Genomic DNA, 23,902 nt, shown 5'->3' with positions numbered 1-23,902 from the left:
CCAGTGAACACACACACCTCACTACTCTCTCTCTCTCTCCCCACTAGTACACCCACGCTGGGGTCTTCCCCTCCAGTGAACACACACACCTCACTACTCTCTCTCTCTCTCTCTCCCCACTAGTACACCCACGCTGGGGTCTTCCCCTCCAGTGAACACACACACCTCACTACTCTCTCTCTCTCTCTCCAAACACAAATAACATGCTGACAAACCCGCAATAACTCAGTCCTCCCAAAAAACAGCAATGACCCACATTCTCTTCAGAGTGGAAAAGCAGATTAGTGTCATGTGTGATTTAGAGTGAAGACTACTCTCCATTGAGGACAAGAGTGCCTCCTGTCTTGTGGTCAGAGGCTGGACCGAGTCAAGGCCAAGCATTTAATCCAAGCATCGAACCTAATCTGTTTTTCATCTAAGTTTGCACTCCCTCGCCCGACACAGTGCAGGAGTCTGCATCTCAGATGGCGGCAGTAATCCTCTTTAGCAGAGTTATGTTGGCATGTTGCTTCCTCATAGTAGACACGTGTGTGTGTGTGTGTGTGTGTGTGTGTGTGTGTGTGTGTGTGTGTGTGTGTGTGTGTGTGTGTGTGTGTGTGTGTGTGTGTGTGTGTGTACTCACCTATTTGTACTTGCGGGGATTGACCTTTGGCTCTTTGCTCCCGCCTCTCAACTGTCAATCAACTGGTGTACAGATTCCTGAGTCTACTGGGCTCTATCATATCTACATTTAAAACTGTGTATGGAGTCAGCCTTCACCACATCACTGCCTAATGCATTCCATCCGTTAACTACTCTGACACTGAAAAAGTTCTTTCTAACGTCCCTGTGGCTCCTTTGGGCACTCAGTTTCCACCTGTGTCCCCTTGTTCGCGTACCACCAGTGTTGAATAGTTTAGAATAATGAATAACATGTGTGTGTGTGTGTGTGTAATTACCAAAGTGTAATTACCTAAGTGTAGTTACAGGATGAGAGCTACGCTCGTGGTGTCCCGTCTTCCCAGCACTCTTTGTCATATAACGCTTTTTCAAACTACTGGCGGTTTTGGCCTCCACCACCTTCTCACCTAACTTGTTCCAACCGTCTACCACTCTGTTTGCGAAAGTGATTTTTCTTATATTTCTTCGGCGTCTTTGTTTAATTAGTTTAAATCTATGACCTCTTGTTCTTAAAGTTCCAGGTCTCAGGAAATCTTCCCTGTCGATTTTATCAATTCCTGTGACTATTTTGTACGTAGTGATCATATCACCTCTTTTTCTTCTGTCTTCTAGTTTTGGCATATTTAATGCCTCTAACCTCTCCTCGTAGCTCTTGCCCTTCAGTTCTGGGAGCCACTTAGTAGCATGTCTTTGCACCTTTTCCAGTTTGTTGATGTGCTTCTTAAGATATGGGCACCACACAACCGCTGCATATTCAAGCTTTGGCCTAACAAAAGTCGTGAACAATTTCTTTAGTATATCGCCATCCATGTATTTAAAAGCAATTCTGAAGTTAGAAAGCGTGGCATAGGCTCCTCGCACAATATTCTTTATGTGGTCCTCAGGTGATAGTTTTCTATCTAGAACCACCCCTAGATCTCTTTCTTTATCAGAATTCTTTAAAGATTTCTCACATAATTTATAGGTTGTGTGAGGTCTATGTTCTCCTATTCCACATTCCATAACATGACATTTATTAACATTAAATTCCATTTGCCAAGTGGTGATCCATATACTTATTTTGTCCAGGTCTTCTTGAAGGGCATGACACTCATCTAAGATTCTTATCCTTCCCATTATCTTAGTATCATCAGCAAACATGTTCATATATTTCTGTATTCCAACAGGTAGATCATTTATGTAGACAATGAATATCACCGTTGCAAGAACTGAACCCTGTGGTACTCCACTTGTGACATTTCTCCATTCCGATACATTGCCTCTGATTACTGCCCTCATTTTTCTATGTCAGAAAATTTTTCATCCATGTTAGAAGCTTACCTGCCACCCCTACAATATTTTCCAGTTTCCAGAACAACCTCTTATGTGGAACTCTGTAGAAAGCCTTTTTTAGGTCCAGATAGATGCAGTCAACCCAACCATCTCTTTCCTGTAATATCTCTGTGGCTCGATCATAGAAACTGAGTAAATTCGATACACAGGATTTTCCAGATCGAAAACCGTACTCTCTGTCTGATATTATATCAATTCTCTCCAGGTGTTCTACCCATTTAGTTTTGATTAGTTTTTCCAATACTTTCACTATTACACTTGTCAATGATACAGGTCTATAATTGAGGGGGTCTTCCCTGCTGCCACTTTTGTAGATTGGAACTATGTTAGCCTGTTTCCACACGTCTGCTACGATTCCTGTACACAGGGATGCCTGAAAGATCAGGTGAAGTGGAATGCTGAGCTCAGATGCACATTCTCTCAGAACCCATGGTGAAACTCCATCTGGGCCAGCTGCTTTGTTCTTACTGAGCTCCTTTAGCATATTTTCCACTTCATCTCTAGACACCTCTATCCGCTCTATGTTGTTCTTTGGAATTCTTATTGTGTCTGGTTCTCTGAAGATTTTATTTTGTACAAACACACTTTGGAACTTTTCATTTAATGTTTCACACATTTCTTTTTAATTTTCCGTGAACCTGTTTCCCATTTTCAACCTCTGGATACTATTCTTTACCTGCAATTTGTTGTTTATGAATTTGTATAATAGTCCCGGTTCTGTTTTACATTTATCCGCTATCCCTTTTTCAAAATTTCTTTCTGCCTCTCTCCTTACTGCTGTATAGTTGTTTCTCGCATCTTTGTATCGCTGGTATGTTTGGGGGTTTGGCCTCTTCCTATACCGATTCCATTTTTGTGTCTATTGGTCTCTGACCTCTCTCACAATTTCTGTTGAACCAATCCTGTTTTCTGGCCCTGCATCTCTGTTTTGGTATGAATGTTTGTGTGCCTTCCTCATATATTTTAAAAAATTTGGCATACATTTCATTTACTTCCCTGCCTAGCAACAAGTCTCTCCAATTACACTCATTAAAAAAAAATTCGAAGTTCCCCATAGTGACCTCTCCTTAAATCGAGTTCATCAACTGTTTCAATGTCCTCATTTTCTTCTAGATGATATCTGAAAGCATAATCAATGTCTAACAGGACGTGTTCACTCTTTCCCAAGGGAGGAAGGTACTGGATGTCAAATATCTCTTCTTCTTTCCTGGTGAATACTAGATCCAGTAGTGTGTGTGTGTGTGTGTGTGTGTGTGTGTGTGTGTGTGTGTGTGTGTGTGTGTGTGTGTGTGTGTGTGTGTGTGTGTGTGTGTGTGCGTGTGTGTATGTGTGTACTAACCTATTTGTGCTTCCGGGGGTTGAGCTTTGGCTCTTTGGTCCCGCCTCTCAACTGTCAATCAACTGGTGTACAGATTCCTGAGCCTACTGGGCTCTATCATATCTACATTTAAAACTGTGTATGGAGTCAGCCTCCACCACATCACTGCCTAATGCATTCCATCCGTTAACTACTCTGACACTGAAAAAGTTCTTTCTAACGTCTCTGTGGCTCATGTGGGTACTCAGTTTCCACCTGTGTCCCCTTGTTCGAGTCCCACCAGTGTTGAATAGTTTATCCTTGTTTACCCGGTCGATTCCTCTGAGGATTTTGTAGGTTGTGATCATGTCTCCCCTTACTCTTCTGTCTTCCAGTGTCGTAAGGTGCTTTTCCCGCAGCCTTTCCTCGTAACTCATGCCTCTTAGTTCTGGGACTAGTCTAGTGGCATACCTTTGGACTTTTTCCAGCTTCGTCTTGTGCTTGACAAGGTACGGGCTCCATGCTGGGGCCGCATACTCCAGGATTGGTCTTACATATGTGGTGTACAAGATTCTGAATGATTCCTTACACAGGTTCCTGAACGCTGTTCTGATGTTAGCCAGCCTCGCATATGCCGCAGACGTTATTCTTTTTATGTGGGCTTCAGGAGACAGGTTTGGTGTGATATCAACTCCTAGATCTTTCTCTCTGTCCGTTTCATTAAGTACTTCATCTCCTATTCTGTATCTTGTGTCTGGCCTCCTATTTCCACTGCCTAGTTTCATTACTTTGCATTTACTCGGGTTGAACTTCAACAGCCATTTGTTGGACCACTCACTCAGTCTGTCTAGGTCATCTTGTAGCCTCCTACTATCGTCCTCAGTTTCAATCCTCCTCATAATTTTTGCATCATCGGCAAACATTGAGAGAAACGATTCTATACCCTCTGGGAGATCATTTACATATATCAGAAACAGTATAGGTCTAAGGACTGACACCTGCGGGACTCCACTCGTAACGTCTCGCCAATCTGAGACCTCACCCCTCACACTGACTCGTTGTCTCCTGTTGCTTAGGTATTCCTGTATCCAACGGAGTACCTTCCCTTTCACTCCAGCCTGCATCTCCAGCTTTTTCACTAGCGTCTTGTGTGGCACTGTATCAAAGGCTTTCTGACAATCCAAAAATATGCAGTCTGCCCACCCTTCTCTTTCTTGCCTTATTTTTGTTGCCTGGTCGTAGAATTCAAGTAACCCTGTGAGGCAGGACCTGCCATCCCTGAAACCATGTTGATGCTGTGTTACAAAGTTCTGTGTTACAAAGTGAGTGAGTGAGTGAGTGAGTGAGTGAGTGAGTGAGTGAGTGAGTGAGTGAGTGTGTGTGTGTGTGTGTGTGTGTGTGTGTGTGTGTGTGTGTGTGTGTGTGTGTGTGTAGTGTGTGTGTAGTGTGTGTGTAGTGTGGTCAGCTGGCAGTGAGGGGAAGGAAGGAGTGGTTCAGGGAGGGATGAAGCAGCACACTCAGGGCTCCGGGCCACCACGTGCCTATCACCACATTAATTCCCGCCACCAGCTGCAGCCTCGCGTTATGTACACAGTCCACTGTGTCTGTGTTCTCATCTAGTTGTGCTGGCGGGGGTTGAGCTCTGGCTCTTTGGTCCCGCCTCTCAACTGTCAATCAACAGGTGTACAGGTTCCTGAGCCTACTGGGCTCTGTCACATCTACATTTGAAACTGTGTATGGAGTCAGCTTCCACCTAATGCATTCCACCTGTTAACAACTCTGACACTGAATTTTTTTTTTTTTTAATATCTCTGTGGCTCATTTGGGTACTATGTTTCCGCCTGTGTCCCCTTGTTCGTGTTCCACCCGTGCTAAAGAGTTTGTCTTTGTCCACCCTGTCAATTCCCCTGAGAATTTAATAGGTGGTAATCATGTCTCCACTCTTCTGTCTTCCAGGGACGTGAGGTTTAGCTCCCGTAATCTTTCTTCGTTGCTCATACCTCTCAGTTCTGGGACTAGTCTGGTAGCATACCTCTGAATTTACTGTAATATTATCTTGTGTTTAACTAGGTATGGACTCCAGGCTGGAGCTGCATACTCCAGGATTGGTCTCACATAAGTGGTATACAGGGTCCTGAACGATTTCTTACACAAGTTTTTAAAAGCAGTTTGTTTGTTGGCCAAATACAGAGGGTCCAAGTACAGAGCCCTGTGGGACCCCGCTGGTGACATCTCGCTACTCTGATGTCTTCCCCCTCACAGTTACTCGCTGTTTCCAGTTGCTTAGATACTCCCTTATCCACTCTAGCACCTTACCTTTTACTCCTGCCTGTTGCTCCAACTTTTGTAACAGTCTTTTGTGAGGTACTGTGTCTGTTACAAAGCTCTTTCCCTCCAGATGTTCCATGCCGTTCCTCACGATCTTCTCCATCACCTTGCATGGTATATAAGTTAGGGAAACTGGCCTATAGTTCAGTACTTCTTGCCTGTCACCCTTTTTGTATATTGGGACTACATTAGCTGTCTTCCAACTTTCCGGTAGGTCTCCTGTTTCCAGTGACCTGTTATACACCATAGAGAGTGGCACAGGTAGTGCTTCTGCACCTTCTTTTAGTATCCACGGTGAGATTCTGCCAGGCCCAATAGCCTTTGTCACGTTCAGCTCCAACAGCTTCCTTTTGACCTCATCAAAGGTGAGGTCAAATTCCTCCAAGGTTGCTTGGTTTGCCGCCTCCTCTCTTAGTACAGAGGCTTCTCCTTACTCTATTGTGAAGACCTCCTGGAATCTCTTGTTGAGTTCTTCACATACCTCCTTGTCATTCTCACACACATGTGTGTGTGTGTATATTTACTAGATGTGTCTGCAGAATCGAGCTATTAGTTCTTGGACCCCGCCTTTCTAACCAATGTATTTTTCCTCTTATATATGCTACATATATTTCTCTCTAACACACGCGTACACACACACATCCCCAGGAAGCAGCTCGTAGCAGCTGTCTAACTCCCAGGTACCAATTTACTGCTAAGTGAACAGGTGCATCAGGGTGAAAGAAACAGTGTGCTTCGATAAATAAATCCCAGTGTCCTATTTGCCTTATTTCGAACATTTATGAATTGATTTTTTGGGGTTTTAAATTCTTACTGACCATAACTTCCAGATCCCTTTCGCAATCGGACATCACAATCTCACCACCATCCAGCTCGTATCTTGTAACTCTATCACCATCACCTAGCCTCAGAACCTTACATTTGTCAGCATTAAACTCCATCTGACAAACTTTTGACCACTTCAAACCCCAATTTAGATCCTCTTGAAGTGATAGTCAGTCCTTTCCCGTGTTAATGTCCCTCCCGCTGGGACGGCTATAAGTATCCCTCCAGCTGGCCATAATACTAACATTGTGACCACCTTACAGGGCCGGATTAACATTTTGTAGGGCCCCTGGGGTACAGGTACCGTGAGGGCCCTGGGGTACAGGTACCGTGAGGGCCCTGGGGTACAGGTACCGTGAGGGCCCTGGGGTACAGGTACCGTGAGGGCCCTGGGGTACAGGTACCGTGAGGGCCCTGGGGTACAGGTACCGTGAGGGCCCTGGGGTACAGGTACCGTGAGGGCCCTGGGGTACAGGTACCGTGAGGGCCCTGGGGTACAGGTACCGTGAGGGCCCTGGGGTACAGGTACCGTGAGGGCCCTGGGGTACAGGTACCGTGAGGGCCCTGAGCTACAGGTACCGTGAGGGCCCTGGGGTACAGGTACCGTGAGGGCCCTGGGGTACAGGTACCGTGAGGGCCCTGGGGTACAGGTACCGTGAGGGCCCTGGGGTACAGGTACCGTGAGGGCCCTGGGGTACAGGTACCGTGAGGGCCCTGGGGTACAGGTACCGTGAGGGCCCTGGGGTACAGGTACCGTGAGGGCCCTGGGGTACAGGTACCGTGAGGGCCCTGGGGTACAGGTACCGTGAGGGCCCTGGGGTACAGGTACCGTGAGGGCCCTGGGGTACAGGTACCGTGAGGGCCCTGGGGTACAGGTACCGTGAGGGCCCTGGGGTACAGGTACCGTGAGGGCCCTGGGGTACAGGTACCGTGAGGGCCCTGGGGTACAGGTACCGTGAGAGCCCTGGGGTACAGGTACCGTGAGGGCCCTGGGGTACAGGTACCGTGAGGGCCCTGGGGTACAGGTACCGTGAGGGCCCTGGGGTACAGGTACCGTGAGGGCCCTGGGGTACAGGTACCGTGAGGGCCCTGGGGTACAGGTACCGTGAGGGCCCTGGGGTACAGGTACCGTGAGGGCCCTGGGGTACAGGTACCGTGAGGGCCCTGGGGTACAGGTACCGTGAGGGCCCTGGGGTACAGGTACCGTGAGGGCCCTGGGGTACAGGTACCGTGAGGGCCCTGGGGTACAGGTACCGTGAGGGCCCTGGGGTACAGGTACTGTGAGGGCCCTGGGGTACAGGTACCGTGAGGGCCCTGGGGTACAGGTACCGTGAGGGCCCTGGGGTACAGGTACCGTGAGGGCCCTGGGGTACAGGTACCGTGAGGGCCCTGGGGTACAGGTACCGTGAGGGCCCTGGGGTACAGGTACCGTGAGGGCCCTGGGGTACAGGTACCGTGAGGGCCCTGGGGTACAGGTACCGTGAGGGCCCTGGGGTACAGGTACCGTGAGGGCCCTGGGGTACAGGTACCGTGAGGGCCCTGGGGTACAGGTACCGTGAGGGCCCTGGGGTACAGGTACCGTGAGGGCCCTGGGGTACAGGTACCGTGAGGGTTCCTGGGGTACAGGTACCGTGAGGGTCCCTGGGGTACAGGTACCGTGAGGGTCCCTGGGGTACAGGTACCGTGAGGGCCCTTGGCTACAGGTACCGTGAGGGTCCCTGGGGTACAGGTACCGTGAGGGACCCTGGGGTACAGGTACCGTGAAGGCCCTGGGGTACAGGTACCGTGAGGGTCCCTGGGGTACAGGTACCGTGAGGGTCCCTGGGGTACAGGTACCGTGAGGGACACTGGGGTGCAGGTACCGTGAGGGACCCTGGGGTACAGGTACCGTGAGGGTCCCTGGGGTACAGGTACCGTGAGGGTCATGGGATACAGGTACCGTGAGGGTCCCTGGGGTACAGGTACCGTGAGGGACCCTAGGGTACAGGTACCGTGAGGGACCCTGGGGTACAAGTACCGTGAGGGTCCCTGGGGTACAAGTACCGTGAGGGTCCCTGGGGTACAGGTACCGTGAGGGACCCTGGGGTACAGGTACCGTGAGGGACCCTGGGGTACAGGCACCGTGAGGGACCCTGGGGTACAGGCACCGTGAGGGACCCTGGGGTACAGGCACCGTGAGGGACCCTGGGGTACAGGTACCGTGAGGGTCCCTGGGGTACAGGTACCGTGAGGGTCCCTGGGGTACAGGTACCGTGAGGGTCCCTGTTGTACAGGTACCGTGAGGGCCCTGAGCTTCAGGTACCGTGAGGGCCCTGGGTTACAGGTACCGTGAGGGACCCTGGGGTACAGGTACCGTGAGGGCCCTGAGCTACAGGTACCGTGAGGGCCCTGAGCTTCAGGTACCGTGAGGGCCCTGGGGTACAGGTACCGTGAGGGCCCTGAGCTACAGGTACCGTGAGGGCCCTGGGGTACAGGTACCGTGAGGGCCCTGGGGTACAGGTACTGTGAGGGCTCTGGGGTACAGGTACTGTGAGGGCCCTGGGGTACAGGTACTGTGAGGGCCCTGGGGTACAGGTACTGTGAGGGCCCTGGGGTACAGGTACCGTGAGGGCCCTGGGGTACAGGTACCGTGAGGGCCCTGGGGTACAGGTACCGTGAGGGCCCTGGGGTACAGGTACCGTGAGGGCCCTGGGTTACAGGTACTGTGAGGGCCCTGGGGTACAGGTACCGTGAGGGCCCTGGGGTACAGGTACCGTGAGGGCCCTGGGGTACAGGTACCGTGAGGGCCCTGGGGTACAGGTACCGTGAGGGCCCTGGGGAACAGGTACCGTGAGGGCCCTGGGGTACAGGTACTGTGAGGGCCCTGAGGTACAGGTACCGTGAGGGCCCTGAGCTACAGGTACCGTGAGGGCCCTGGGGTACAGGTACTGTGAGGGCCCTGAGGTACAGGTACAGTGAGGGCCCTGGGCTACAGTCCTGTAACGCTCCTTAACAGTCGATATTTCCTCCATAGCCACTTCATCTCTCGCCTGGCGGGCTGTTTATAGTTCATTCATTGGTTCATTCAGTAGCGGGCAGGGCCGGAGGGAGGGGGGGGGGGCTGGGGGCACCAACTTGTAGGGCAGGGTAATGTGAGCCCTCGCTACCACCATGCTCGCTTGCGCGCGCTCTCTCTCTCTCTCTCTCTCTCTCTCTCTCTCTCTCTCTCTCTCTCTCTCTCAGCACAAAGGGTAAACAAGAAAGGGCAAGTCAGCCAACAAAGACTTTATAACAGCCAAAGTGTTGGTTAAACAGCGTATGAAGGTCCACCACCAAGAGAGTAGGCAGGAGTGACCAGACCAACACACAGACCTTCACCAATGAGACAAGGAACAAGAGGGACCACTACTCCTGGGGGGACAACTGAAGCAGCCCAGTAGATGTGAGTACCATTACAATTGTGTACATGGACACACACATGTATTTACAAATAACGAGGGTTAGGGTACAGAAAAGAGTCGCAGAACGATAACACGTTATTGCGATAACAGAAAAGAAACTGACAAGTGTTATAGGAAGTGAAGTGTTCTCAGGAGGATAGCAAGTAGGAGGGAGAGAGAGAGAAAGAGAGAAGGTGGATGTAGTGCAGTCCTGTTGGTACAACTACAATGCAGCTCTTTTTTTTTAATAAAGAGGAAGGAGAGGCAAAGGTGAAGGGAAGTTTAGAAGTGGGAAATACAGTGAAAGGTATGAATGCAGGCGGGCTGTCCGCCTTGCTGACACGATGTGTGGGTGACTGCAGCTCCGAGGATGACAAGTTATCAGAAGACACCATCAGTGAGGGTACACACTATGACTAAACAGTGAGTGACATGTAGGGAAGAAATAGCAGAACTTTCCAATCCCCACCAAACGAAAGAATGCCGAGAGAAGAATATAATGAATGGAAACATACTTTACTAAAGGTAAGAGGAAAGCAGCCACAGTGGCAAGGGAGGAATGGCACACATTATAATACTTGGGGATTATAAATACAAATAAATAGACTGAGTAAATAAGGGACCCCCCCCCCCCCTATCGAGGTGATGAGACATGGAGACCAAAACTGGTAGACGCAGAGGACAAACACTTAAGAAGAAACATATTACAGGGCCAACAAGAGTAAGGGGATTAGACCCACTAATAAAGATAAGTGGGAATTCTCAACGAAAACAACGAAGTATGTGAAAAAAATAAAAGCCTCCAGGATGTCTTTACAAAAGAGCCAGCTGGGAGACAAGAGTTGTGAGATGAAAGGCCAGAGGAAACACTGGATGACATAGCAGTCACTGTGCAACACCTCAAAAACACCAGGAGAAACCGAATGCAACAAAATCAATAAGGCCAGACTTAATATTACCATGGTTGCTGAAGATGGCTGCTGAAAACTTTGTCACGCAATAACTAAAATTTTAAATAAAATTCTTCAGACAAGAAACCTCCCAAAAATCTGGAAAGAGCCAAAATAATCACGATAATTATTACTAATAACTCATCATAAAGTTACTAATTAATGTGAATGATCTACCTGAGAGAGTGAGCTCGCGCATGTCAATGTTACCACACGATCTGAGGCTACTGAGGCATGTGATAATTAGGAGAACTGCAGCTCACCTCATACCTTGTAGTTCCAGAAATACAAGGTATGAGTTACAAGAAAAGGCTGCGTGAGTTGACGTCGCTGGAGACAGAAGAGCTAGGGGAGACATGATTACCACATACAAAATTCTCAGTGGAATTATTAGGATATAAAAAGACAAATTATTTAACATTGGCGGTACTCGCACAAGGGGATACAGGTGAAAATTGAGTGCCTAAATGAGTCATACCAATCTTGTGAGGGGTACTGGACACCATACCCATCCTGTGAGTGGTAGTGGACCCCATACCCATCCTGTGAGTGGTAGTGGACCCCATACCCATCCTGTGAGTGGTAGTGGACCCCATACCCATCCTGTGAGTGGTAGTGGACCCCATACCCATCCTGTAAGTGGTAGTGGACCCCATACCCATCCTGTGAGTGGTAGTGGACCCCATACCCATCCTGTGAGTGGTAGTGGACCCCATACCCATCCTGTGAGTGGTAGTGGACCCCATACCCATCCTGTGAGTGGTAGTGGACCCCATACCCATCCTGTGAGTGGTAGTGGACCCCATACCCATCCTGTGAGTGGTAGTGGACCCCATACCCATCCTGTGAGTGGTAGTGGACCCCATACCCATCCTGTGAGTGGTAGTGGACCCCATACCCATCCTGTGAGTGGTAGTGGACCCCATACCCATCCTGTGAGTGGTAGTGGACCCCATACCCATCCTGTGAGTGGTAGTGGACCCCATACCCATCCTGTGAGCGGCGATGGACGGTGTGGGCTCCACCGCCGCCCACACCCACAGTATGGGCGGCGGCGGACACCACACCAATGGTGTGGGCGGCGGCAGGAAAGGTTAGAGAGATACATAGCGCAAGAAGGGACCTCCAGAGAGCCGGGCTGGTGAACTTGGTTTATCAATACTTCCTCCAAGGCCCTTCAGATGAGCCTCAGATATTGAGTAAAGGTTTACTGCATAACACAGGCACCCCAGGTGTGAGGGGGGTGCCAGGTGAGGCAGGCACCCCAGGTGTGAGGGGGGTGCCAGGTGACGCAGGCACCCCAGGTGTGAGGGGGGTGCCAGGTGAGGCAGGCACCCCAGGTGTGAGGGGGGTGCCAGGTGAGGCAGGCAACCCAGCTGTGAGGGAGGGGTGCCAGGTGAGGCAGGCAACCCAGGTGTGAGGGAGGGTGCCAGGTGAGGCAGGCACCCCAGGTGTGAGGGGGGGTGCCAGGTGAGGCAGGCACCCCAGGTGTGAGGGGGGAGGTGCCAGGTGAAGCAGGCACCCCAGGTGTGAGGGGGGGGTGCCAGGTGAGGCAGGCACCCCAGGTGTGAGGGGGAGGTGCCAGGTGAGGCAGGCACCTCAGGTGTGAGGGGGGGTGCCAGGTAAGGCAGGCACCCCAGGTGTGAGGGGGGTGTGCCAGGTAAGGCAGGCACCCCAGGTGTGAGGGGGGTGTGCCAGGTGAGGCAGGCACCCCAGGTGTGAGGGGGAGGGGTGCCAGGTGAGGCAGGCACCCCAGGTGTGAGGGGGAGGGGTGCCAGGTGAGGCAGGCACCCCAGATGTGAGGGAGGTGCCAGGTGAGGCAGGCACCCCAGGTGTGAGGGGGGGGGTGCCAGGTGAGGCAGGCACCCCAGGTGTGAGGGGGGAGGTGCCAGGTGAAGCAGGCACCCCAGGTGTGAGGGGGTGCCAGGTGAGGCAGACACCCCAGGTGTGAGGGGGGGTGCCAGGTGAGGCAGGCACCCCAGGTGTGAGGGGGGGTGCCAGGTGAGGCAGGCACCCCAGGAGTGAGGGGGTAGGTGCCAGGTGAGGCAGGCACCCCATGTGTGAGGGGGGTGCCAGGTGAGGCAGGCACCCCAGGTGTGAGGGGGAGGGGTGCCAGGTGAGGCAGGCACCCCAGGTGTGAGGGGGATGTGCCAGGTGAGGCAGGCACCCCAGGTGTGAGGGGGAGGGGTGCCAGGTGAGGCAGGCACCCCAGGTGTGAGGGGGAGGGGTGCCAGGTGAGGCAGGCACCCCAGGTGTGAGGGGGTGTGTGCCAGGTGAGGCAGGCACCCCAGGTGTGAGAGGGGGGTGCCAGGTAAGGCAGGCACCCCAGGTGTGAGAGGGGTGCCAGGTGAGGCAGGCACCCCAGGTGTGAGGGGGAGGGGTGCCAGGTGAGGCAGGCACCCCAGGTGTGAGGGGGAGGGGTGCCAGGTGAGGCAGGCACCCCAGGTGTGAGGGGGGATGTGCCAGGTGAGGCAGGCACCCCAGGTGTGAGGGGGGGTGTGCCAGGTGAGGCAGGCACCCCAGGTGTGAGGGGGGGGGTGTGCCAGGTGAGGCAGGCACCCCAGGTGTGAGGGGGATGTGCCAGGTGAGGCAGGCACCCCAGGTGTGAGGGGGACTGGTGCCAGGTGAGGCAGGCACCCCAGGTGTGAGGGGGTGTGTGCCAGGTGAGGCAGGCACCCCAGGTGTGAGAGGGGGGTGCCAGGTGAGGCAGGCACCCCAGGTGTGAGGGAGGGGTGCCAGGTGAGGCAGGCACCCCAGGTGTGAGGGGGGTGCCAGGTGAGTCAGGCACCCCAGATGTGAAGGGGGGAGGTGCGAGGTGAGGCAGGCACCCCAGGTGTGAGGGGGGTGCCAGGTGAGGCTGGCACCCCAGGTGTGAGGGGGGAGCCAGGTGAGGCAGGCACCCCAGGTGTGAAGGGGGGAGGTGCCAGGTGAGGCAGGCATCTCAGGTGTGAGGGGGGGTGCCAGGTGAGGCAGGCACCCCAGGTGTGAGGGGGTGTGCCAGGTGAGGCAGGCACCCCAGGTGTGAGGGGGGTGCCAGGTGAGGCAGGCTCCCCGGGTGTGAAGGGGGGAGGTGCCAGGTGAGGCAGGCACCTCAGGTGTGAGGGGGGGTGCCAGGTGAGGCAGACACCCCAGGTGTGAGGGGGTGCCAGGTGAGGCAGGCACCCCAGGTGTGAGGGAGGTGCCAGGTGAGGCAGGCACCCCACGTGTGAGGGGGACTGGTGCCAGGTGAGGCAGGCACCCCAGGTGTGAGGGTGTGCGTGCCAGGTGAGGCAGGCACCGCAGGTGTGAGAGGGGGGTGCCAGGTGAGGCAGGCACCCCAGGTGTGAGGGAGGGGTGCCAGGTGAGGCAGGCACCCCAGGTGTGAGGGGGGTGCCAGGTGAGTCAGGCACCCCAGATGTGAGGGGGGGAGGTGCGAGGTGAGGCAGGCACCCCAGATGTGAGGGGGGGAGGTGCGAGGTGAGGCAGGCACCCCAGGTGTGAGGGGGGGTGCCAGGTGAGGCAGGCACTCAAGGTGTGAGGGGGGTGCCAGGTGAGGCAGGCACCCCAGGTGTGAGGGGGGTGCCAGTTGAGGCAGGCACCCCAGGTGTGAAGGGGGGAGGTGCCAGGTGAGGCAGGCACCTCAGGTGTGAGGGGGGGTGCCAGGTGAGGCAGGCACCCCAGGTGTGAGGGAGGGTGCCAGGTGAGGCAGGCACCCCAGGTGTGAGGGAGGTGCCAGGTGAGGCAGGCACCCCAGGTGTGAGGGGGGGTGCCAGGTGAGGCAGGCACCCCAGGTGTGAGGGGGGAGGTGCCAGGTGAGGCAGGCACCTCAGGTGTGAGGGGGGGTGCCAGGTGAGGCAGGCACCCCAGGTGTGAGGGGGAGGGGTGCGAGGTGAGGCAGGCACCCCAGATGTTAGGGAGGAGCCAGGTGAGGCAGGCACCCCAGGTGTGAGGGGGGAGGTGCCAGGTGAAGCAGGCACCCCAGGTGTGAGGGGGTGCCAGGTGAGGCAGACACCCCAGGTGTGAGGGGGTGCCAGGTGAGGCAGGCACCCCAGGTGTGAGGGAGGTGCCAGGTGAGGCAGGCACCCCAGGAGTGAGGGGGGAGGTGCCAGGTGAGGCAGGCACCCCATGTGTGAGGGGGGTGCCAGGTGAGGCAGGCACCCCAGGTGTGAGGGGAGGGGTGCCAGGTTAGGCAGGCACCCCAGGTGTGAGGGGGTGTGTGCCAGGTGAGGCAGGCACCCCAGGTGTGAAAGGGAGGGGTGCCAGGTGAGGCAGGCACCCCAGGTGTGAGGGTGTGTGTGCCAGGTGAGGCAGGCACCCCAGGCGTGAGAGGGGGGTGCCAGGTGAGGCAGGCACCCCAGGTGTGAGGGGGTGCCAGGTGAGGCAGGCACCCCAGGTGTGAGGGGGGTGCCAGGTGAGGCAGGCACCCCAGGTGTGAGGGGGAGGGGTGCCAGGTGAGGCAGGCACCCCAGGTGTGAGGGGGGATGTGCCAGGTGAGGCAGGCACCCCAGGTGTGAGGGGGAGGGGCGCCAGGTGAGGCAGGCACCCCAGGTGTGAGAGGGGGTGTGCCAGGTGAGGCAGGCACCCCAGGTGTGAGGGGGAGATGTGCCAGGTGAGGCAGGCACCCCAGGTGTGAGGGGGAGATGTGCCAGGTGAGGCAGGCACCCCAGGTGTGAGGGGGAGATGTGCCAGGTGAGGCAGGCACCCCAGGTGTGAGGGGGTGTGTGCCAGGTGAGGCAGGCACCCCAGGTGAGAGGGGGGTGCCAGGTGAGGCAGGCACCCCAGGTGTGAGGGAGGGGTGCCAGGTGAGGCAGGCACCCCAGGTGTGAAGGGGGTGCCAGGTGAGGTAGGCACCCCAGGTGAGAGGGGGTGCCAGGTGAGGCAGGCACCCCAGGTGTGAGAGAGGGGTGCCAGGTGAGGCAGGCACCCCAGGTGTGAGGGGGGGTGCCAGGTGAGGCAGGCACCCCAGGAGTGAGGGGGGAGGTGCCAGGTGAGGCAGGCACCCCAGGAGTGAGGGGGGAGGTGCCAGGTGAGGCAGGCACCCCAGGTGTGAGGGGAGGGGTGCCAGGTGAGGCAGGCACCCCAGGTGTGAGGGGGATGTGCCAGGTGAGGCAGGCACCCCAGGTGTGAAAGGGAGGGGTGCCAGGTGAGGCAGGCACCCCAGGTGTGAGGGTGTGTGTGCCAGGTGAGGCAGGCACCCCAGGCGTGAGAGGGGGGTGCCAGGTGAGGCAGGCACCCCAGGTGTGAGGGGGGTGCCAGGTGAGGCAGGCACCCCAGGTGTGAGGGGGGGAGGTGCGAGGTGAGGCAGGCACCCCAGATGTGAGGGGGGGAGGTGCCAGGTGAGGCAGGCACCCCAGGAGTGAGGGGAGGTGCCAGGTGAGGCAGGCGGGTGCAGGTGACTCACCTGACAACGGTGCGGAGAAGGGTGGAGCGCGCCTCGTTGTGGAAGGTTATGATGACTGAGGTCTGAGGCAGGTCCACCCGCCACTTCTTCTTCCGGCACCTGCAACACAACACTCATCGTCAACACAAGACTCATCGTCAACACAAGACTCATCGTCAACACAACACTCATCGTCAACACAACACTCATCGTCAACACAACACTCATCGTCAACACAAGACTCATCGTCAACACAACACTCATCGTCAACACAACACTCATCGTCAACACAACACTCATCGTCAACACAAGACTCATCGTCAACACAACACTCATCGTTAACACAACACTCATCGTTAACACAACACTCATCGTCAACACAACACTCATCGTTAACACAACACTCATCGTCAACACAACACTCATCGTCAACACCGCCCCACGACACAAACCTGGTACACACCACGTAACTCATGAGACTCACTGTTTGAGATGCACAAGTGTTATGAACCCTTGGAGGTCTACTGAGGCAGGTGTACCTGGTGAGGCCCGGCGAGACCTGCCTGGCCCACTACTATCTCCAGAGGAATGTTAACAAACAACACAGAAATCGTCGATAGAGACAGCGATAGCAGGAGACTCGACATCAGCGAGGCACTACACATCAAAAAGTCAACACCAGCAATCAACAGCCAATTAACACAACTATATTCTACCCCACTTCAAGACCCCGAACTAACATAGAAGCAGCAAGAGAAAATATGGGCCAATAGGCCTTCTGTATTTACTTTCATTTTTATGTTCTCATATGAAATTTATACCCATTGATTCGTGTTTTTTCTTTTGTCACTTCACCCAAAACGAATATAAGCATGAAATGATGTGTAAACCTATCTTTGAAAATGTGAGATGTCCTTGCGAAACTCTTTTAGGCCTCAGACCATAAATAAAAAAATGAGAAAATGAGCTTTGGAGAGTTAATTTTTCAATTACCCTCGACAGTGAAGAAAAACGTAAGAAATATTGAGAAGGTTCGTGTTAGGATCATTAATCTTACCCTTTCGGTCTTATTCAACATATATATATATATATATATATATATATATATATATATATATATATATATATATATATATATATATATATATATATATATATATGAATGAAAACTCACACCCCAGAAGTGACTCGAACCCATACTCCCAGAAGCAACGCAACTGGTAACTACAGGGCGCCTTAATCCGCTTGACCATCACGGCCGTCAAAAGGAAGTGATAGCCGAGGCTATTTGAGCCACTTCCCCGACGGCAACTCGGATGGTAATCTTGGGCATAGCATTTCACCAAATCACCTCATTCTTTGGGGCACACGTGAGGAACACAAATGCGAACAAGCCTGAATGGTCCCCAGGACTATATGCGAATGAAAACTCACACCCCAGAAGTGACTCGAACCCATACTCCCAGAAGCAACGCAACTGGTAACTACAGGGCGCCTTAATCCGCTTGACCATCACGGCCGTCAAAAGGAAGTGATAGCCGAGGCTATTTGAGCCACTTCCCCGACGGCAACTCGGATGGTAATCTTGGGCATAGCATTTCACCAAATCACCTCATTCTTTGGGGCACACGTGAGGAACACAAATGCGAACAAGCCTGAATGGTCCCCAGGACTATATGCGAATGAAAACTCACACCCCAGAAGTGACTCGAACCCATACTCCCAGAAGCAACGCAACTGGTAACTACAGGGCGCCTTAATCCGCTTGACCATCACGGCCGTCAAAAGGAAGTGATAGCCGAGGCTATTTGAGCCACTTCCCCGACGGCAACTCGGATGGTAATCTTGGGCATAGCATTTCACCAAATCACCTCATTCTTTGGGGCACACGTGAGGAACACAAATGCGAACAAGCCTGAATGGTCCCCAGGACTATATGCGAATGAAAACTCACACCCCAGAAGTGACTCGAACCCATACTCCCAGAAGCAACGCAACTGGTAACTACAGGGCGCCTTAATCCGCTTGACCATCACGGCCGTCAAAAGGAAGTGATAGCCGAGGCTATTTGAGCCACTTCCCCGACGGCAACTCGGATGGTAATCTTGGGCATAGCATTTCACCAAATCACCTCATTCTTTGGGGCACACGTGAGGAAGGAGTGCTTCTCCTTCTTGCTTCTGGGAGTATGGGTTCGAGTCACTTCTGGGGTGTGAGTTTTCATTCGCATATAGTCCTGGGGACCATTCAGGCTTGTTCGCATTTGTGTTCCTCACGTGTGCCCCAAAGAATGAGGTGATTTGGTGAAATGCTATGCCCAAGATTACCATCCGAGTTGCCGTCGGGGAAGTGGCTCAAATAGCCTCGGCTATCACTTCCTTTTGACGGCCGTGATGGTCAAGCGGATTAAGGCGCCCTGTAGTTACCAGTTGCGTTGCTTCTGGGAGTATGGGTTCGAGTCACTTCTGGGGTGTGAGTTTTCATTCGCATATAGTCCTGGGGACCATTCAGGCTTGTTCGCATTTGTGTTCCTCACGTGTGCCCCAAAGAATGAGGTGATTTGGTGAAATGCTATGCCCAAGATTACCATCCGAGTTGCCGTCGGGGAAGTGGCTCAAATAGCCTCGGCTATCACTTCCTTTTGACGGCCGTGATGGTCAAGCGGATTAAGGCGCCCTGTAGTTACCAGTTGCGTTGCTTCTGGGAGTATGGGTTCGAGTCACTTCTGGGGTGTGAGTTTTCATTCGCATATAGTCCTGGGGACCATTCAGGCTTGTTCGCATATATATATATATATATATATATATATATATATATATATATATATATATATATATATATATATATATATATATATCTGTCTCTGTCTCTCTGTCTGTGTGTCTCTCTCTCTCTCTCTCTCTCTCTCTCTCTCTCCCCAAGCCTCAACAGAGACATAAGAGCCATTAGCATTGGTAGGTAGCAGGCAGACATGGCGGGGCGAGGCACTTCACTGGAGCGACTCCTCACTAATTGTGGCGGCTTGCGAGCCCTCAGGCACCTGCTGCCCCCCACTACCTGCACCCCCCCCCCCCCCCCTTCTCGCTCCCCTCCATCTTTATCAATATATTTATATTATATGCTTATATATCTACAAGTATATAGGGCTGGCGACATCGATGCTCACCACTTATTTTATCTTCTCATTAGATCCCTATTCCTTCCAGACTAAGTTAATTGTGATGTGCGCCCCATATCTCAACAGCCCACTGCTTGAGGAGTCTATGACATCCTTCTGAGATCATGTTAGAAAAAGATTTTCAGTGACTTTCAATGGAAAGACGCCACTCTTTCTGTCAAACTCCGTGGCCTTGATGTCCGCACTGCCACTCAGATTGCTGTTCAAGCCTCCGTATCTTCCTCCTTTGCATCTGATGATCTGTTCAAGGAAATTCTACCTGAACATTTAGCTGAGCCAGAAGGAATACACGACTATAGCTTTTCAGAACACATCTAAGTACGGAATACCATTGTAGCCCCAGGCCCCGAGACAAGCCCTATTAAATTAAACAAACAATCCAGCTGGGTCAGCCATATCGTGGACAAAGAAACTATAGCTTTCTCAAAACAGTAACACTATTCCGTGACTATGCTTCTATGACAACTATGAACCCTCCCCATGTAAGGAGGTCATTCAAGCTTAACTCACAAAAGTACACAAAAAGCTTAACTCACGAAAGAGTCCATAACGCGCCACGAGTGTCGCCGGGTTTTGGTTGGTCATGAAACTTGTGTAGATACGTTCCTTGACCAACTAACATTTATAGACGATCACATCGCTGGTGCAGTGGTCATGGTACCACATAGTCATATCTGTATGTGTATGTGTACACCTCTCCTCGGGCTTCAACATTCTTCGGTCCCTACATCAGGATCGGTTCTCCAAACTTCGCTGAATCCTGCATCACCATGGGGAGCCGGTCGGTCCAGCGGACAGCACACTGGACTAGTGATCCTGTGGTCCCGGGATCGATCCCGGGCGCCGGCGACAAACAATTGGCAGAGTTTCTTTCACCCTATGCCCCTGTTACCTAGCAGTAAAATAGGTACCTGGGTGTTAGTCAGCTGTCACGGGCTGCTTCCTGGGGGTGAAGGCGTGGTCGAGAACTGGGCTGCGGGGACACTAAAGCCCCGAAATCATCTCAAGATAACCATGTGAACATCATGTATCACAATCTCCTTCGGTTCATACTGCTAGTGCAGTTCTCCCATCAGCACTTGCTACACTGGGCCTTGCATCAGACGAACCATCTCACCATCTCCATCTCACCATCTCCTTGGATCACCATTCTCGCTGATCCATTCAGCAGGCTCGATTCATACTGTACAGAGTCCTGCAGTGTTACCTCAACATCTTCTACAAGCACCATTCTCTTCAGTTTCTGCAACAGGCCCAGTTCTCTAACCAACGTCTGCTACGCTGGGCACTGTACCTCCAGAACTTCAACATTATCATCTACTTTATCAAAGGCCCCGACAACGTCGTCCCCGACGCACTTTCACGAGTCCACGAGGTGGATTCACTCCTATTCTACACTCCGCTGCAGTCGAATAGGCAATAGGAGCAGGCGTCAGGGGAGAGCTGTCACGGTAATCTCACTAGGAAGAGATTCGGCCTGCTCTATCATCACCTATTCTATCATATCACGTATATATATTCAAGAACTGCAGCCACAACAGCTACTTTCCAGACGTCTAGACAGTACCACCAGTATCCCCCCTACACCACGCCCTGTCACCCCACCTCACCTGGTCGCTCGCCGGGAGCTCAGCCATCTCAAACGAGCAGTTAAAGTGAGCCGGTTCATAGTTACTCATGACTACCAGCGCCACCTGCACGGCCGTCGTCATATATATATATATATAGGGCTACCTAGCCCACTACGATTCAGATTACTCCTGAGTGCTCTACTGAGTAGACCTGTTGAAATACCCCGGTGTGGTAACAGAGTTATTCAGTTTGGCTCACAGTATTCTAGCACCATATTTTATTTGCACATTAACGTACCGTAAATTTGATTGTTCATCTTGTTTGTTTTGCACTCTTTGTATTAGAGCCAAGCCTAGATATTATTTTATGTTTTGTAATTTGTTTAATTTCAGTTTTTTATCAAAGTAAAGTATTTTTAAATGTTTTATCCATCTGTCTTATCCTACAGTTACCTCACCGTCAAGACAACTTGCAGTTTAACTTTTTTTTCCTTTTTCTTACTTTTGTTTTTGTTTTATGTGACTGGCATTCCATCTGCCTAGAGACACTGCAATACCACCTATTTTTCTCGACATATATATATATATATATATATATATATATATATATATATATATATATATATATATATATATATATATATATATATATATATATATATATATGACAGTGTAACACCACAAAGGAAAAATTGAAACAGGAATTTCCTAAAGTACTTTCGTTTTTAATAATACATCTTCACCCTTCTGAAGATGTATTATTAAATAGGAAGGTACTTAAGGAAATTCCTGTTTCACTTCTTCCTCCGTTTTCTGACACTGTCACATTTTTCATCACTGTTAATTTTCGTGATTTACACACACACACACACACACACACAACTTGCCTTTAGAAACTTGTGTAAGGAATCTTTCAGAACATTATATACCACATATGTCAGACCAATCCTGGAGTATGCGGCTCCAGCATGGAGTCCATATCTAGTCAAGCATAAGACTAAATTGGAAAAGGTTCAAAGGTTTGCCACCAGACTAGTACCCGAGCTGAGAGGTATGAGCTACGAGGAGAGACTACGGGATTTGAACCTCACTTCGTTGGAAGACAGAAGAGTTAGCGGGGACATGATCACCACATTCAAGATTCTCAAAGGAATCGACAGGGTTGATAAAGACAGGCTATTTAACACAAGGGGCACACGCACTAGGGGACACAGGTGGAAACTTAGTGCCCAAATGAGCCACAGAGATATTAGAAAGAACTTTTTTAGTGTCAGAGTGGTTGACAAATGGAATGCATTAGGAAGCAATGTGGTGGAGGCTGACTCCATTCACAGTTTCAAGTGTAGATATGATAGAGCCCAATAGGCTCAGGAACCTGTACACCTGTTGATTGACGGTTGAGAGGCGGGACCAAAGAGCCAGAGCTCAACCCCCGCAAGCACAACTAGGTGAGTACACACATACACACATATATATATATATATATATATATATATATATATATATATATATATATATATATATATATATATAAATGTATATATAATATATACATACATATACACACACACACATATATATATATATATATATATATATATATATATATATATATATATATATATATATATATATATATATATATATATATATACATATACATATATATATTTATATGTTTCATTGAATATGACTGCATATTCTGTACTGATTATTTTCTTGTTTAGGGCTTCTATCCCACTAACTAGTTTTCTAGCATCTTGGGTTAATTGGAAGAGGAGTTCTCCAAAGGTCATCTTCTTTCGGGGTGAAGAAAAGGAAATAAATAACTGTAGAATGCATTACAGTTATTTTAAAATTTACACAACGTTTCGAACCTACATGGTTCATTCTCAAGTGATAAGAAAATATAAGGTGTGTTAGATTTATACCAGTAAAGGGTCAGGTGAAGACAAGTAGATCTATACAAATGGGTGAAGCATAAAGGAAAAGGTACAGCGAAAAAGAAAAAAGGTGAAAATAGGGGACGAGGCACATACAAAGATTAATGAGGTGTAGTAGGCCTAGGATGTCACGCTTATATACCACGCTTGACTGCTGTAAAGGGTTCTCCGTCGGCTTCGGCCTGTTTTTAATAAGGAGTTCGGTAGTCTTCTTTGTTTTATTGAATATGATCAGGTCTATGTTTTGGTTAGGAGTTATGCTTTTGACTCCTTTACGGATTATTTCTTTCATTATTCGTTCTTCTTTTTTTATGTTCACTATGCATGGTGGATTTATAATATAATTTTATTGGAGGTATTGTAGTTTCTGCTCTTAGTTCAGGATTGTACCATCGGTCCAGGTGTCGTCTTATTGTAGAGTTTATTTCCGTGTTGCTATATCCATTGTTCACCAACACTTGAGTTATTCTTTCAAACTCTCTACTCACGTTGCTCCATTCAGAGCAGTGGGTAAGCCCTCGACGAATATAAGCGTTGAGAACACTGGCTTTGTATCTTTGGGGGCACTCACTCCTACCGTTCAGGCATAATTCTATGTTGGTGGGCTTAGTATATACGCTAGTGCATAGAGAGGCTCATGTTTTTGTTATTAGTACATCCAGGAATGGCAGACAGTTATTTTCACTATTTTCATGGGTAAAACGGAGTACTATCTTTCTCTCTCTCTCTCTCTCTCTCTCTTTAGATGGCTTTTTAGATCAATTAGTTCATCTGGGTCTTTTACTATGACGAATATATCATCTACATAACGGCAGTATACCATTGGTTTTTGGCTACTACTAAAGACTATCTTCGATGGTTCCCATGTCAAAAATAGTGAATAACACTCTTTAGGGTGTGTTATGTTAACACCACCACCACCAACACCACCACCAACACCACCATCACCACCACCACCACCACCAACACCATCACCACCACCAACAACAACACCACCACCAACACCATCAACAACACCACCACCACCACCACCATCACCG

At 51.1% G+C, this 23,902-nt stretch overlaps 1 protein-coding gene across 3 annotated transcripts in view; it reads right to left on the bottom strand.

Moving 5' to 3' along the window:
* Positions 1-23,902, bottom strand: part of Pgant2 (polypeptide N-acetylgalactosaminyltransferase 2) — a 476,685-nt gene that overhangs the window by 165,618 nt on the left and 287,165 nt on the right. For all 3 annotated transcript variants that reach the window (XM_069327914.1, XM_045737766.2, XM_045737767.2), the window contains one exon: positions 16,192-16,290. In XM_069327914.1, the coding sequence (XP_069184015.1) occupies positions 16,192-16,290 (99 nt within the window). The remainder of the gene's footprint in view (positions 1-16,191; positions 16,291-23,902) is intronic.

Source organism: Procambarus clarkii, chromosome 20, assembly GCF_040958095.1.
Source record: "Procambarus clarkii isolate CNS0578487 chromosome 20, FALCON_Pclarkii_2.0, whole genome shotgun sequence".
In the NCBI taxonomy this organism is placed as follows: Eukaryota; Metazoa; Arthropoda; class Malacostraca; order Decapoda; family Cambaridae; genus Procambarus; species Procambarus clarkii.
The sequence above is the reverse complement of the archived record's forward strand: the minus strand, read 5'-3'. Positions and strand labels throughout refer to the sequence as shown.